Below are 15,421 nucleotides of genomic sequence, written 5' to 3' on the forward strand. Positions count from 1 at the left end.
GGTCATCTAGGTGTGCAAATCTTGCAAGCCTATTGAAAATTACATACCATTGATTTACACAGTCCGGGGTGTCTCCCTATTTCTGCTGTAGGAGACTTCAATTGTTTGTCCCCCGCTCCTTGGCAACTACTATAGTGCATCTCATCCGTAGTTTGCAGTGTGGATTTAAATGTGTGTTTGCTCTCTCGTTACAATGCACGATTTATGTCATTAGCACTGTCCTTGGTTTCGGCGAGCTGTGTGTTCAGATATACACCATTGAGCAAAAACTTTTCAACTTTTTAATGTAATGTAATGTAATGAAAATTTATTAATATGTATCTTGGAACATTGTATTTTGTGAAGTAAAATTTACAATGAGAATTTGAAAGTACATTTTCTTGTATTTTATCAAGAGGATCATATAGTAATATTCATTATTTGTTTCTAAGGATTGGTAATTTAAGAGACGCTATCTTGTTTCCAACTGTTTTTTCAACAATTTTTTATACGAATTAAGATTAAAATTGCTTGCTCTTTCGAGCATAACGCATAATTGTATGGAATGCCTTGTTATTGACAGTGACGGAAACTACAAACAGGAATATATATATATATATTTTAAAAGAAATAAATTGCCCGGTCTTGGTTCGTGAAAACTTTCAAGGGCTTTGCATTAAACCTTTATCTTAATTTCACCGCCATATAATGTTACGGTCATCACTCAGATATGACTGTTGGCCTCTGCACGGGAAGACTTCGCCGCAGTTTACAGTTGCGTTTAGAGGCGAAGCTGCGCTATAACCAGCGGGCGGCCCGCCACACTGTCACAGACACACCCCTGACTAGGCGGGCCCCTTGATTGGTTATTTTTTATTTTTCGTAACAATCATATTTAGTTAGGAGGACAAACAAGATGGCAACACTGGGAGCGCGTATTTCCTGCTTTAAAATGCCGTTAGACGATTGAAAACGTAACTTTACCTTCACTACATTTCAAGCGCAGAGTTTATACATGCACCTTGTGTTCTTCCATCACAAAGTGTAAAAATTATCACACACTGGCCCGATGATATTCCTGGCGTATTTCAATAACAGTTTACTTCAAATTGTTTTATTTCGGGGCGCTGATTGGTTCTCGGCAATCTAACCACGTGACTTCACGTCTCAATCGAGAAGTCCCAGAGTTCTGGACTCAAAACGTTTACGAGGCATATTGTGTAGCGCCCTATTATAAATTAGAATGGCGACGAACATTGTAAAATCAAACCGTTCGGTTACAGATCTGAAGTTCTCCGCCGTGTAATGGTCCTTGGATATTTTAGTTTGGTTTTGACTTTCTTTGCTTATAAAGATTTTTTTAAATTGATATTATAGTACTTTAGTACTTTATGAATTTTATCCACTGCGTTTCTAGAAAGTGGTGCAGCTTTTTTTTTACATTCTATCCTAGTTTGTGCTGTGATGACATTGAAATGACTCTTAATTTAATTTTTGATGCTGAAACATGTTTCGAGCAAACTGAGAGAACAGAAATTTTAAATGACTATTAAAAAAAACAATTAAGTGAATATATACAAACACAGAGCAGTCCTACATAATGCAGATGATCAGGTACGTCAATTACAAGTAAGATTTGTAATTAATTTTGGTTACTACTGAAAGCTACCGATAAGTGTCTGATACTACCACTGATGGGTCTTGTTAAAGGTTGGCATCTCTGGCCGACATTCGGCGGGAGATTTTGGTGTCCGGTTGGAGGAGCACCTTCACGACACCCCTACCCCACTCTCGAGAGTAGCGTGGCCGTGTGCTGCACTCCCCTCGCAGCCGTGCAAGTGTGCCCTGCGCGAGGACGCACGGAGGGGGAGGGATGGAAATAGATCGGCCAGGATTATGGCATGCCTTGTAGGGCGGCAGGGATGCATGCGACCCCCCTCTTTCTTGTCGCGCTGACCTCTTTATCTCTTCGAAGCCCGTGGATCTCTGCTCGGCGCGCGACTTTCCTGTTCTCTCCTGCCCAAGGTACGGGTGTCCATTTCTCGAGTAGTTATTTTTTGCCCCGCCAACATGCAGTACTGTTGCCGCAGGGCCGTAGAATATAGCTCTGGGCACTTGTTGCAAGTCAACATTCAATTACTGGTCCAACTATTATAGTATTTGTAGTATTGCGCTTGAAATAATCAGTTAAACTTACGGCGTTTGCTGACTGGAGTATGTTTATACAATTCAGTCTGCAACGAAGCACAAAAGCCTGGGAAATTATTATCAGTGCTTTGTCATGCCCAATGTTGTGATAACTCAAAATTGAAATAAAAAGCTAAAAACATAGAAAAAAACTTTGGCGGCACGGACTTAATTCTCTTAAAATTTAAACACTGCGGCAAGAGGAAAATAAAGAACTCTCACGTCTAATTATTCCCCCCCCCCCCCTCCGTAATATTTCCTTAAGTTTCAACGAGAAAGCGATAATGCTGAATGTTAGTGTTCGAATCAATCGCCCAGGTATAGTGTTTCGTTTTATAGTTGATTCACGGTCGGGTGCCTAGGTGGTCAAGTTCTCGCACCGCGCAGTGTGGAAAGGCTGACGGGTGTCGCGAGAGCCTGGCATACGAAGTAGACTGGAACGAAGAAGGGTGAACCTATCATGTTTATAGACGGTCCGTGTAGAAGGAGCGGAAAGGTACAGAGCGTCCTGTCGGGATTGCAACAGAAGGGCATCACAAGTCATGCTTGAATCCTGGAGGCGCTTTTGTGGAAATTCAGGATGACAAGGATCCATGGGGCATTGAATGCAGGATTACAGCCAGTGAGTCGAGAGTGCGTTGTTTTGAGCGTGGGTGCGGTCTTCTGCAGTGATAGAGTGGAAAGTTCGGTCGAGCTGTTGAGGGCACTCCTACCTGATGACCCTCCTCTAGGGAAAAAACCTCAGCTTGAGTGCACAAGGGTGCTGGTGACTACGCCCTTACGTGTGGAGGACACACAGTCTCACTTAAAGTGAGAGCTTATGAACATTATTTATATAAACTGAAAAACAAGAAAGCCCCTGGACATGATGGGATTACTGCTGAGGCGCTGAAGCGAATCTACCTCAAAATTTTGGAAGCCGTGCATCAAGTGAGAGTGGATCTTCAAAGATCTGGAGAGGTAAGTAAGGACCTTGTACAGGGAAGAGGGGAGAGATTCGGGAGGGGTTGAGACGGTAGAGCCAAACATCGAACGGCTTGATTGCGCCGTGGTGGACACAGCGGCCGCTTTGTTGAGGTGATGTTTTCTCGTGCATGTTTTGAGTTTGATATTTCATTATTAGTACGTTTAAATGTTCTCATTCATGTTACTATTTAAATCGACTAACTTATAACAGTCGTCTGTAGGAGAGCCATTTGTAAACAAACGCACGTGGTCTTTTCTTTACATCGGCTGAATTTGAGGAGTTATGTTGGCAAGTTTTATGGAAACGTTGGCTTCGTGCGCGGAAGACAAGAATCAGTTGGCATGCGAAAACGAGGCCCGCACATACATGTTCGCACCGGCGCTACAAGCGGCACCGCGCGTGTGCCACCTCCTCGCCTCGTCTCGTCCCGCACTGCTATTTCCGGCCGGCGCGCGCCCACGCCGCCCCAGACTGCGGCCTTTGGCCGGCCCCGAGGTGCCTATACATAGCCCGGCGCGGCGCGAGCCCCTGGCAGCGCCGCTTCCCGCCGTGCTCGGCTGCCGCGCGGGTGGCCCGCCCTCGCAGGGGCTAGCTTCTCCTCTCCCAAGACACGCAAACACACAGAGAACAAGCCAAAAACCAGCCGATTACAAATGTGCTATCTATGCATTCATACGTTTGACACCGGCCGATTTTGGGGTTGTTTTATGTGTGTTTGTTTCTTTATTGTCCCTTGTGGTTTCTCTACGATATAAAGGGAAAACTAGCAATGATGTATGCCACATAAAAAATGTTCTAAATCAATATTCCGATTGCCATAATCATTCAAAGAGCACTTACAAAAGTCAATAGAAGTCGATGTCAACGATACATACTTACAGCACACAGTTCCGTGGTAGGAATTAAGTCACAATTTAACCACAGTAGGCTGACAACGACGAGACAGTGGCAACCAGAACGGTAATTATAGAGAGAAAAAAAAGTTTGATTTTCTATTTTGTGGCTTAAAAGGGCGTTTGGCTAGATTTGTAGCATTTACTGACGTCGGCGTTAAAGAAAATTAACTAGTGTGTTAGTGAGAGATTATTACATCTGTGATTGCCCGCGTTTCAGAAATATAAACAATTCAAGGTGATCGCATGCTAAACAGTTTTAATTAAATTCCGAAACAAATAGGTTTTTTAAAAATACAATATAGGGGTTTATACAATAAAATACCACGTAATGCTAAAATATGTAGTGAAAAAATCCAACGTGAAAATTTTTTGTGCAAGGGGCAACTAAGATATTTGAGAGTTTACCATAACATATGGCGAAGAAATGAAAATAAAGGTGTAATGCAAGTCCTTTTGAATGCTTTCAAGGATCTGTACCGATTTTTCATACGTTAAAATTGTTCTGAAAACACGCGTTTTTAGCCATTTCCATTTTTTCTAAAACAGTCTAAACACAAAATACGGAACCAGAGCTACTCATCCGCCCTCAGCGTGTTCTTAAATGTCTTACGAAGACAGACATCACTCGGATATCTTGATTAGTTTTTAATTCGCGTGTTTTTTTCTTCTGAGGTTCTGCACATTGTATGCGTGCCCAGGTAGGCGGGGGTCTCAAGCTGCCTGCTTCTGCCCGTTTCGAGGACAATGGTTCGGCTGCAGGTTGCACGATCGTATCGGCACTTGTTGGCGGACACGTGTTGGTTATCTGCTGTCGCGCGTACGTCACGGTGACGTAGTCGGCTTGCTGGAAGTCCACTTCACTGGTGCCCTGGATAGAGATGCGATATCGGAGTGATCTTTACAAAAATTTTTTTGCTCTGATTGGCTGGCGTCAGACGAAGGAAATAGTGGCATATTCACGCGTAAAGCAACAAAGAATTGGAAAAAAAGAAGAATAAGGCCTTTACAGCCCTCCACCTGTCCTTTCCAAAAACATATACTCATTCATTAAAGAAGCATTGTGCTCAGGATAGTACTCTGAACTAATTTATATATATAACAGATTTGAATTCTTGTTTCTGAATTATGTTTCCATCCCTCCTTAAAAGACACAATAGCAAAGATATTTACCAAATTGATCATCATATTTTCCTATACACCAGAGTATTAAAATTTAGTTTTACTTTAGGCTTTCAGCCATGAGTGGCCAACATATAACTTGGCCAGTTGTTTTCGAAGCGTGGCGTTGTATGAGTAATAAAGTATATAGCGCCGCTCATATTCATATAGAAATTTAAATCTAATTTTTTTTTTTTACCTGCCACTACATTGTGAACAAGCTCACTGCTATAACATATTTGTTAATTGCAATATTTCAAATAGTTTGCCTTTTTAACAGGTGGGAGGGTTAGGTTATCTTCATTTATAATACTGTATAATCGCGGGAATGGTTAGGTAGTTTTAATTAATTACGTATCATGTTATTTTTATTTTCTATTGACCCCAAAACGTAACTGATTTTTCTTCTGATAGCCAGCGACATCCGAGCTCCGGCTGTTTGTGGCAGTACTGTAGCGTCATTATTGAGTATATACATTATATGTATATATATCCAATGGCGTCGCTAACTGCTCCACTGGCACAAGATTAATTTTGGCACACTCGAAATTTTTGTAGTTTGCCTCAAGGCATGTTATATAAACTACGCAAGAATGCAAAATGCAAAATGTTCAGCAACAACATTTTATATTTCCGGTTTAAAAACTACGTGATGAATTTGTAGGCGAAATTTGTCGGTTGAATTCAGCTTCATTCTATTTACATAATATTGTTGATTTTTCACTCAGTAAAATAAAATAACACGTTTAGATACAATTATTTATAATTTCTTTTGTTTCCATGATAAATGTAAATTACCAAAAGAAGCTTGGGGTAGAAGTTTGTTTTAGCAATTTAATTTTAGGGTTGGTGACGGCTTGCACTTGCGTGCTTTATGAGAGGTAGTGATGTTTTTTTTTTTTGCGTTGGTTGCGCTGTTGCATCGTTGCGTTCCTTGCATAGTTTGTAAAGCCATTTTTTTTATCCCGCCCTGTGAAGAGATTTGTTTGGATCGACGGATCATTTTTCTCGCTTTGCGCACGCCCCTCGAACGTAGCCGCAATAAAAAAAAAAGTGGAGGGGGTGAGTGGTGACCTCGAGTGGGGTCGAAGTCGGGACAGCTGGCGGTGACGTAGCGCCGGGTCGCCCTGCCGTGGTCCCGGTGGAAGCCCTTTTTTTCCCCGCGGCGTGATTCATCCCGAGGCTGCAACGTGACGTCACGGCCCCGCCCACGGAGCGACGAGGCACCCGAGCTCGACGTTTCTGAACAACGCTTTTGACGTGACAAAACGTCTGATAAATTGATGTAACGCCGACTGCACGCACGAAAAAGTGTCCCGTTACGCTCATTGTCCCGTTACGCTGTCTCCCGTTACGCTCATTGTACGCTTGCGCCGCACCTATCTCTCTCCCGCTCGATTGGAACAACCATCGATTTGACTTTTTCGAGGCACATTAAACTTGAAACACTCCCATTCGTTTCCTACTTTTCCTATCATCGTCCTATCCTTAACATAATAGCACAGATCGGAAGAAGTTAAATAGCAAACATGTATAAAAGTTATAGTTAAAATAATCTGTTCGTTAAAGTAATAAACATATTTGAATTAATGAGTGCAAATAAAAGTGAATTCATAAATTAAATTGTAGATTTAATTTCACTCCTTTGTATTTCCATACAACATAGTGATAATTCAATAAAAGTGATTAAATTTTATTCATAAAAGTATGCAGTCATTTCATCAATGTTTTGTTATGACGTCACGTTAAACTATCGTCCGTAAACCGACTTTACAAACAACCAATTTTTTTATTAGGCATCTTATTACAACGTGTTGAAATAAACTGGTTTCATTTTCCTTTGGTAATCCAGTTCACGCGCCGTGTGGATCACCCCCTCCCCGCGTCCCATTTGCTTGTCATTCGCAATGGTTAAGGGCTATTTCTGTGAATTTAACATTTTACCTCTCTAACATTTGTTGTCGTGCCACATATATTTTGGGTGTAATATGAAGGGTGTAAAACGTCGCACAGGTAGTTTGTATTCATCACTTGCGCGACTTTTGACAGCAGTTGTGTTCACACTTAGTATATTTGTGACAGTACGTAAATGTAGGAGAGGTATAGTGTTGCATTTACAGAAATATCCCTTGACGAATACTGATGAGAAAAAGAAAACGAAACCAGTATAGAGTGTGAGACCCCATATTTCAACTAAATTGACGTTCGATAATCAGGCGAAACTGCTAATCTTGTACAGGAGTAATCTTGAACATGACGGATTAAAGATAATTTTTTCAATGTTACGTTTTATTTAATAAAAGAACATATTTTTTTCCCGCTGCTTTCCTGTCTACTTTCTTGCCGGTGGAAAGTGTGCTGGGAAGGGGCAGTGATTAAATTGTGGACAGACAACATAAGAACTAACGAATTATGTAAATATTAGATAATATTTAAAACTGTATTTAATTGATTGTACCATCTTTTAAGGATCTGTTTTCCCACTCGTAACAGTACGTTTGATTGCACATGAGAACTATCAGTGTTCACTATTTATTTTTTTAATCTACAGGTTTGATAAAAAAAAATAGTAAACCTTTACAAACTTTCATATAACATTAGTATTAAAAAAATGCACCAGTTTAACCATCTTTCGAAGAAGAAAAATTGACGTTTATTTAAGTAACGCGATGGAAATTGAAAATATTTTTAATCGTGTCAGACGTGCTTGTGAAATATAACGTTTGGAAACTGAATGGGCCGGGGGAAAAAAGGGGAGGGGGTCAATATCCTGAGTAAACCGGCCGTTCCACGGCGAAGGACGCGTGCTATCTCTAGTTTTTTTTTAAATAAAAAAAACGTGTCGAAGATGTGCGCGGCATCGCGTGCTAGTTGACACTCGGCCGTGGCGACATCGCGGGCTCGTACGGTCGTCGTTATCGGGGTCGAGTCTGCACATGCCGGTGTCGGCGTTGGCTAGGGGCATCACCTACCTCCTGTGATTTTCTATTAGAAAACTGTTTGTTCACCTTTTTCACTACATAGGGATGAAAAAAATAATTATTATACGTAGTCGATGCCACTCTTCCGGCCCATAAACTATCTCTCTGCAAATCATGTAGATCCGCTGCTCCGTTAAAGAATGTCAAACAAGACCGTCATGGTTAAACAATTGAGGCACTAACATTGTAAAGGAGGTTAAGTGCCATATTTCACCATATATCCATCTCCACAGGAAAAGAAGGATCCACCGAAGATGCCAAAATGAACACGAACCAGAAGTAATACCACAAAAGTTTATCACGATACAGCAAAATAAGTCATTTATTATAAGTATTTATAATCTTGGATTAGTTTTTCTTTTCCAGAAAAAAAAACAAAGCATTAATGGCATTTACCTCCTTTTCAATGTCAACGCCTCAATTTGTTAACTTTAAAATGTTAATTTGCAGAAAAGTTGCCTTGTAAAAATTAAAAAGCCCCTGTCTGTAAGCTCTCATAAAAGTAGTTTGCCGGGTGAGGGGGGTAGGGAGGGGGTTGAGGTTGGTTTTGGTCACCCACCTGCAGTGGCGGATCCAGGATTTTGGTTTGGGAGGGGCTTGACTCATCTGAGGCTAGGCTTTATCAAGGCAAACACTAAAACAATAGTGCTCCCAGATGCTTTTGGAGGGGGCTTGAGCCCCTTAGCCCCCCCTCTGGATCCGCTACTGCCCACCTGGACGCGCCACTGCGTGTAACCGACAACGGCGCCTCGCCTCGGCCGCGCTCCGGCGAGCGAGACCCGCCGTGGTGTGTCGCGCAGGTCCCCGCCAGGGCAGCGACTCTACCGCGCTTGACGGTGGCAGGGGGAGTCGGGGCCCATGGACGCGGAGCCTGGTCGATACACAAGGCCCAGACGCGCGGGATTATCTGGGACCTGTCGCGCCCCTTTTCCCGCCCCGGCACCGCATTTTCCCCACTTTCCAACACGAATTGTCTCTCTCCCGCACTCAAAACCACCGTTGCATGAAAACTTGATTATGATGGATCTCTGTAGTTGTGTATCAAACTTGATGGTGGTTATTTTTTTTATGCATTGCCATAAATAACCAAGGTTGAATCTTCTTACATCATAAGGCTTTCTTTACACATGGCACGAATGCTTATCTTTACATAGTCTACTTTTGTAAGTATTGTAGTTTCTCAATTTATTACGCAGATGTAAGCTTAAAAATTAAATATTATAATTGTGTGCTATTTCGATTTGGACTATCCCTCTCGGAGAATTTATGTGAGAAACACGTGAAACAATGCTCTCTTTCTCCCCTTTGCTTTTCCATTATGGATGGATGTGGCAGGGCAAATTGTGGCCAAATGGTTTGGAGTCTCTGAGAGTATTGTTTGACTTAAACCTTTCTGTGGTCAATTTTTTTTTAAAGTTTTTGAAATCCACTACCATATTTAATTATTTTTACACTTTTTAATTATATGAGTTAATTACAATAACAGTAAATTACATCACTCTGAAACATTTATGGTTTTGGAATCAAAGTAGGAATAACTTGCAGAACATAAAAATGGCCAGCACTTATTTATATGTACTGTGTAATGATATCTGAACTTAGTGCTAGTGTTGATCAGTAACCTGAAGTTTCCCATGTTCACAGCGACTGGTGTTTCCATCCTTGGAGTCCAGCCATGGCCAGAAGACCTTCACGTTCAGCTTGTCGAGCAATGCTGACATCGAAGGACCCCAGGGCAGTTTTGAGTGCATACACCAAACAAGTCCAAAGTAAGCAGTAACTTAACAATAGTGTAATGGCTGCCAGGAGTAGACTGCTGCACCTGGTCTGTTAATGCACACTCTTACGTGCTATGCTGTATTTTTCTATTGATTACCATCACTATTTGTTAGGGACTATTTATTGAATTTTATTATGATGGCTCTTTTTCAATTGTTGTTTGGTTACAAATGTTGTTACAAACATATGTGTAGTTTTTTTGCTGTTATTAGAAAACATTTTTAAAATATTTGGTGAACAAAAGTTTTGACAAAATGCATAATGAAGAGGTTATTGTGATGAATGTACAAAAACAACCCTTAAATTAGAGTACTGACAAAAAAAAAAAGAAGCAAAATGGCAAATGAAACAGAGCCTTTAGAAACATGTTGCCGGATAATGTGGCTGCTTGAAATTTTAACAGACATGTTTATTATTAAAGATATTTTCTGTGCGGTAAGTAACTGGTGTTTATAAATATTTGTCAACTCCGGTTTAGGGCTGGATGTAACATAACAGTTTTTTTAATTACCTGTGTTTTGATTTAATTATGTTGATATTAAACTTCTTTATGGACACGGGGGTGAACCTGAACCAGAGTGTGGAGTCTTTGGTTCATAGATACCTTCCATCCTGTTACGGGTGATGGTGGAATAGGCCTTACTACAGTGCAGTGATGCAAGGCATAACTAGAGAAATTCAGAAGGATGGTACCCCGAAATCATAATAGGCCATCGGCAACATCAATCAGGTTGCCTGAAGTGTGGAAACTTTGGTCTTCCCAACCTGGAATCGAACTTGGATCACTTTTTTGGGATGCGTGACTCCTTCTGTAAACATGACTTAGACCTTTTACTCTAATATTAATTACCTAGTTAGGTATCTTCTGTGGTCATGGTAGCTAAAATATTAGACTTGCAATTACACTACCATGGCTCTTTTATGAGTGCAAAGTTTACCATGTGGTGTTTGAAGACTAACTCAGCTTCATTTCTATTCTTAACTTAAGTGCATTGTTGCCTTCGTAGGGATTCAAAAATGGTCACTTATCTGACTTAAATTCACTTATTTTGTACCAGTCACTTTTTTTGCCACTTTTATTTGAAAATTCAATTTTGTTTACTTATTTCCCCCCCCTAAAATACTTTTCCTATATAAGTTTTATTACCATCTCTTCTCAACACTGCTATGGTATTATTTAAAAATTTAATTATTCCTTGTCAACAAACAAGGAAGTTCTCTGCTATTTGGGTCATTACCATGGTCTTGCAAAGAATTTGTTATAAGTTTGGTGGGAGCAGTTCGGTTAGCAAGTCTTCAAAACAGCCAAAAATTTAAACTTAATATATGAAAATGTGTAGTTCAGACACATCCTCCATTTTTCATTGATTGTATAGTTCCCATTCCCTTGCTCTATTCACCAGTTAAGACGTATGAAATTACTGAAGGATAATCAAAGTTATGCATGTTTGGCCTTAAATGAAAGTAATGGAACTCTGTTATATCAGTTTTATTTTTTTGATGTGTGTGTACTTTTTTTTTTTTTTTTTAGTTTAACTATTAGGCAGTGGTTTTTTAAATTTAATTTTTTAATGGTTGTCATTTTTTAATATATAGTGGTGATTTATGTAAAGAGTCACACGTGTTTGTGTGAGGTGTAATGCAACAATAATAAGCATATCTGCTAAAGGTTTTCAAGAAAATTCTCACCATGCTAGTAATAAACCACACAAGAATAAACTGGCCCCAAGTTAGTTAAAATTAGGGTTTTTCTGGCCTTCACATTCAAACGGCACTTGCTAGACAAGTGCCGTTACCATTGTGTGTGCTCAAAAATATAAAGTCAAAAATATTTTTTTTTGTTTTTTTGGTTTATGAAAGTGAAATATGTCACGGTTAACCAGCAAACCAGATAATCCACACCCAGATAATAAAGAGTCTTATTGTATCTACTGTGCTTACAAACACATGGCACAGCTATAGACTAATCAGTATCATTGATTCCTGCCTAAAAGGAAAACTGCCGGAATCAGTTTTTTTTATGAAGTAAGGGGTTGGCATATGGGTCCGACTAAAAATAGGACCACCCATTGTCAGAACACGAGCCGTGCCTGTGGGGGCCACCAACTTTGACAGGACTCTTAACATTTCTTGGGCTTTAGTGTGAAACGTCATGGATGTGAAGTGTGAAGTCTCTGAGTGAAACTTTCAAACTGTGGCTGTTTTAGTGTTAATCCAATGCTGTTGGACAAGCACATCCTCTGGGCTTGGACGTGCAACACCAATTTGAATAATTCACAAACATTAATAAACCCACACTTGCATCATGTTACTGATGATACTTTTCAAGCCGAAGTTTCAAATAGTCAAATTGCACTTATTTAATCCCAACAGACTGTAAGCCCATGTGTTGATGTATTGAAAATAGTAATTGTGATACAAGTGTTCGCCTGCTTCGTTTTACAGGCACGGAACGACATGAGGTTGAGTAGCGCGGTGGACGGCGTTGGAGCGAGCGTGGGAGTGACTGAACGTGTGTGTTGATGGTGTGATGTCCAGGGGTCTGGAGATGCTGGGCGCACTGCATTGCAAGATGCGCATCCAAGCCAAGGAGGACGTATACGAGGCCACGAGGCATCGCATGGCGGTCGCAGAGGAGAACCACAAGAAAAACTGGTGAGTCGTCGACCGTCGAGGTTCTCTGGGCAGTGGTCAATCAGCGCTGATCTCCCAGAAGACCAAATTTGTGTTTCGAGTTGGGATGCTACTGTATTTTTGACACTTGATACTTTTTTCAGTTTGATACCCTCACTCAATACATTTGATTTTTTAAATTTTAGAAGTGATGATCATTTCTGTTGATTATGGATTCAAAATATAATAAATAGAGACCGGGAAAATTAGCGAATTCATTTCGCGATAGGCTAAAATACAAATAGTTATACCTCAGTGCTGCCTCTGCTATTGGCTCACAACTCACCTGGATGACTGGGCCAATGAGAAACACCCGACCAAAGCTTTATCGAATCACAGGCTGCTATGTTGGGACGCCTCACAAGACAGCAGCCAATGAGTGGGTGGCATTTGACAGAGTGTACGTATAACTATCGAGTTCATCCTACAGGTCATTGAACCCGCAAATTTTTCCGGTCCCTAATAATAAACAATTTAATGTCACTGAAAAAAAAATCAGAGACAGTAGAGTTCTGTTAGAACCCCACTAATAAATATGAGAACAGGATGAAAACAAATAAGAATAACCTTCAATTGTTTTGTATTTTAAAAGGGTAACTAATTAAATGATAACTTAATGCTTATACAAATGTGTTTTACTACACACTGTTGCATTACAGGATTTATTTTGCTAATATGAAAATATGGTAATCCAAGCACATCTCAGCCCTTATTAGTTCAGTATGGCGGGACAGTACTGTATTATTTATAATGAGCTACAGATTATATTTACACAGAAATGATTGAACAAATGGTTCATTAATACATATTTTTGATGAAAACCTGAATTCTTTTGGGATCAAGTTTACTTAACAGTATTTGGTGAAATGCTCAGGACTTCTTGCAAGCAGGCATATGCATGGTGACTAGTGTGGACTCTTTCATTATAATTAGAGACCGGGAAAATTCGCGGATTCATTTCGCGATATGCTAGAATTTAAATACACATACCTTTAAGCTGCTTTTGCTATTGGCTTACTGTTAATTTTGACGACTCTGGGCCAATGAGAAATCCTCAACCAAGGAAGTGCCAAATCACAGGCAAATCAGTTCAGACAACTCACAAGTTAGCAGCCAATGAACTGGCGTTATCTGCCCGAGTATGCAGAGGACTGTGTAGTCTATCCTGAAGGTCATCGAAACTGCGATTTTTTCCAGTCCCTAATTATAATGTAAACTATACTATAAACTCAGAAATGCAAAATTTGGTAGACAATTTTTTTTGTATCAGTCGGTGTACGGTAATTCAATATTCCGAGGCATGATTTTGCATGTTCACAGCACGAGAGAGATCAAGCCAGGGGGCCCGGGTATTGGCCTCCACGTGAAGCTGAAACCTCCTTTGAAGAAAGTCGCTTCCCTGCCACCTTCGAGACGAGACCGCAAACCCCCACCCACTGTTCCGCCCAAACCCCCGGTTCAGAACGTGACCAACGGCCACTACGGCGGCTGGATGAGCAACGGCAACGGCAACGGCAACGGCAACGGCAACGGCAACGGCAACGGGAGCGTACTCCACCAGCCCCCACCACCGCTACCCCCACCACAGCAGGCCCGCGTCCAGCCCAACAACCATGTCAGGCAACCGGCCAACCCTGACCTCCTGAAGAGGTCTCTCAGGTACGGTCCGCCCGCACTCGTCGCAACACTTCCCAAAATCAACTCCGGACTCAACATTCCGGTGAAACCCGGTTCGAATCCCACGGCAGCCATCCTGATTTCTTGTGTGCCTGGTTTACCCTTAATCATGCCAGGCAGATGTTGGGATGGTCTCTTGTAGCAGGCCAGGACCGATTCTTTTCCAGTATACATGTTCTGTTTAGTTACATTTTATCATCTCGCTGTTGGCAAGATGTTACGAAAAAATTAAAATAACAAATTAACTTATCTGTAAATTGACTAATAAAGAATTTTTTTTGCATTAACTATTATAATTATTTTCTTAAGGTATTTTGTGATATTACAAATAGTTTTCTACCTCTTGATAGTGGCGAAGGCGATGAAATAAATGGGATCTTAATTTCTGATTGCACAAGAGGATACGGACTATGCTTTAGGATATTCCTGGTATGTGAGAAGCAATGTTTGAGCAAGGTTCACGCAGACAGGTAAAATTTGGAAATCGGGGAAAACTCTGGGATTTGAAACAGTGTCTTAGAAACAAGCAAAAAAAAACAGGGAAATTGTTAATACTAAGTAGAAAAGTATCGGTAATATTTCATACGATGCAGTAACTTCCTCTGCACAGGCAAGGCAGATGATTGAGGCAGGATGAAGGAGAGAGTGCAAATGTAGTTTGTCCCTCGGTTCCTTGTACTTTTCAGTGTGGCAGCTTTCCAGGCAACCACCGACCACTCTATATCACCACATGCTTTGCTTTCTGAATAGCCACCGCTTTGGTACTACAGTCATAAAACATTTTTTTTAAATTTTTTTTATACTAACTACGGCTTGGTGTTTTAAAGTGGCATCAGAAAGGGTCTAGTAAATATGGACAAAATTTAATAATTTAAATAAATAATTTTCAAATACTAGGTACTTGAATTGTAATTTCCAATCTATAAAGTTTTTTTTTCATAAACTCATAATCAATAAGTTTTGGCTCACATAATTTTCAGTCGTAGTATTTTCTTGTGAATACGTAGCAAGTTTATTGATGCATTGATGTACATTTTCATTTTTTTATATTATTTTTGTAGGTGGTTAGTCTGTATGTGTCATACTTGTGTGCAAAATAACTTTCACGAACACAGTGAGTTATG

General features: G+C 40.5%; 1 protein-coding gene across 2 annotated transcripts in view; it reads left to right on the forward strand.

Moving 5' to 3' along the window:
• The window catches only part of LOC134537787 (RNA polymerase II elongation factor Ell), a 193,605-nt gene that overhangs the window by 141,806 nt on the left and 36,378 nt on the right, over positions 1-15,421 (forward strand). For both annotated transcript variants that reach the window (XM_063378588.1, XM_063378589.1), the window contains exons 3-5: positions 9,813-9,937; positions 12,486-12,602; positions 13,941-14,279. In XM_063378588.1, the coding sequence (XP_063234658.1) occupies positions 9,813-9,937; positions 12,486-12,602; positions 13,941-14,279 (581 nt within the window). The remainder of the gene's footprint in view (positions 1-9,812; positions 9,938-12,485; positions 12,603-13,940; positions 14,280-15,421) is intronic.

The sequence above is a fragment of the Bacillus rossius genome, chromosome 12, assembly GCF_032445375.1.
Source record: "Bacillus rossius redtenbacheri isolate Brsri chromosome 12, Brsri_v3, whole genome shotgun sequence".
In the NCBI taxonomy this organism is placed as follows: domain Eukaryota; kingdom Metazoa; phylum Arthropoda; class Insecta; order Phasmatodea; family Bacillidae; genus Bacillus; species Bacillus rossius.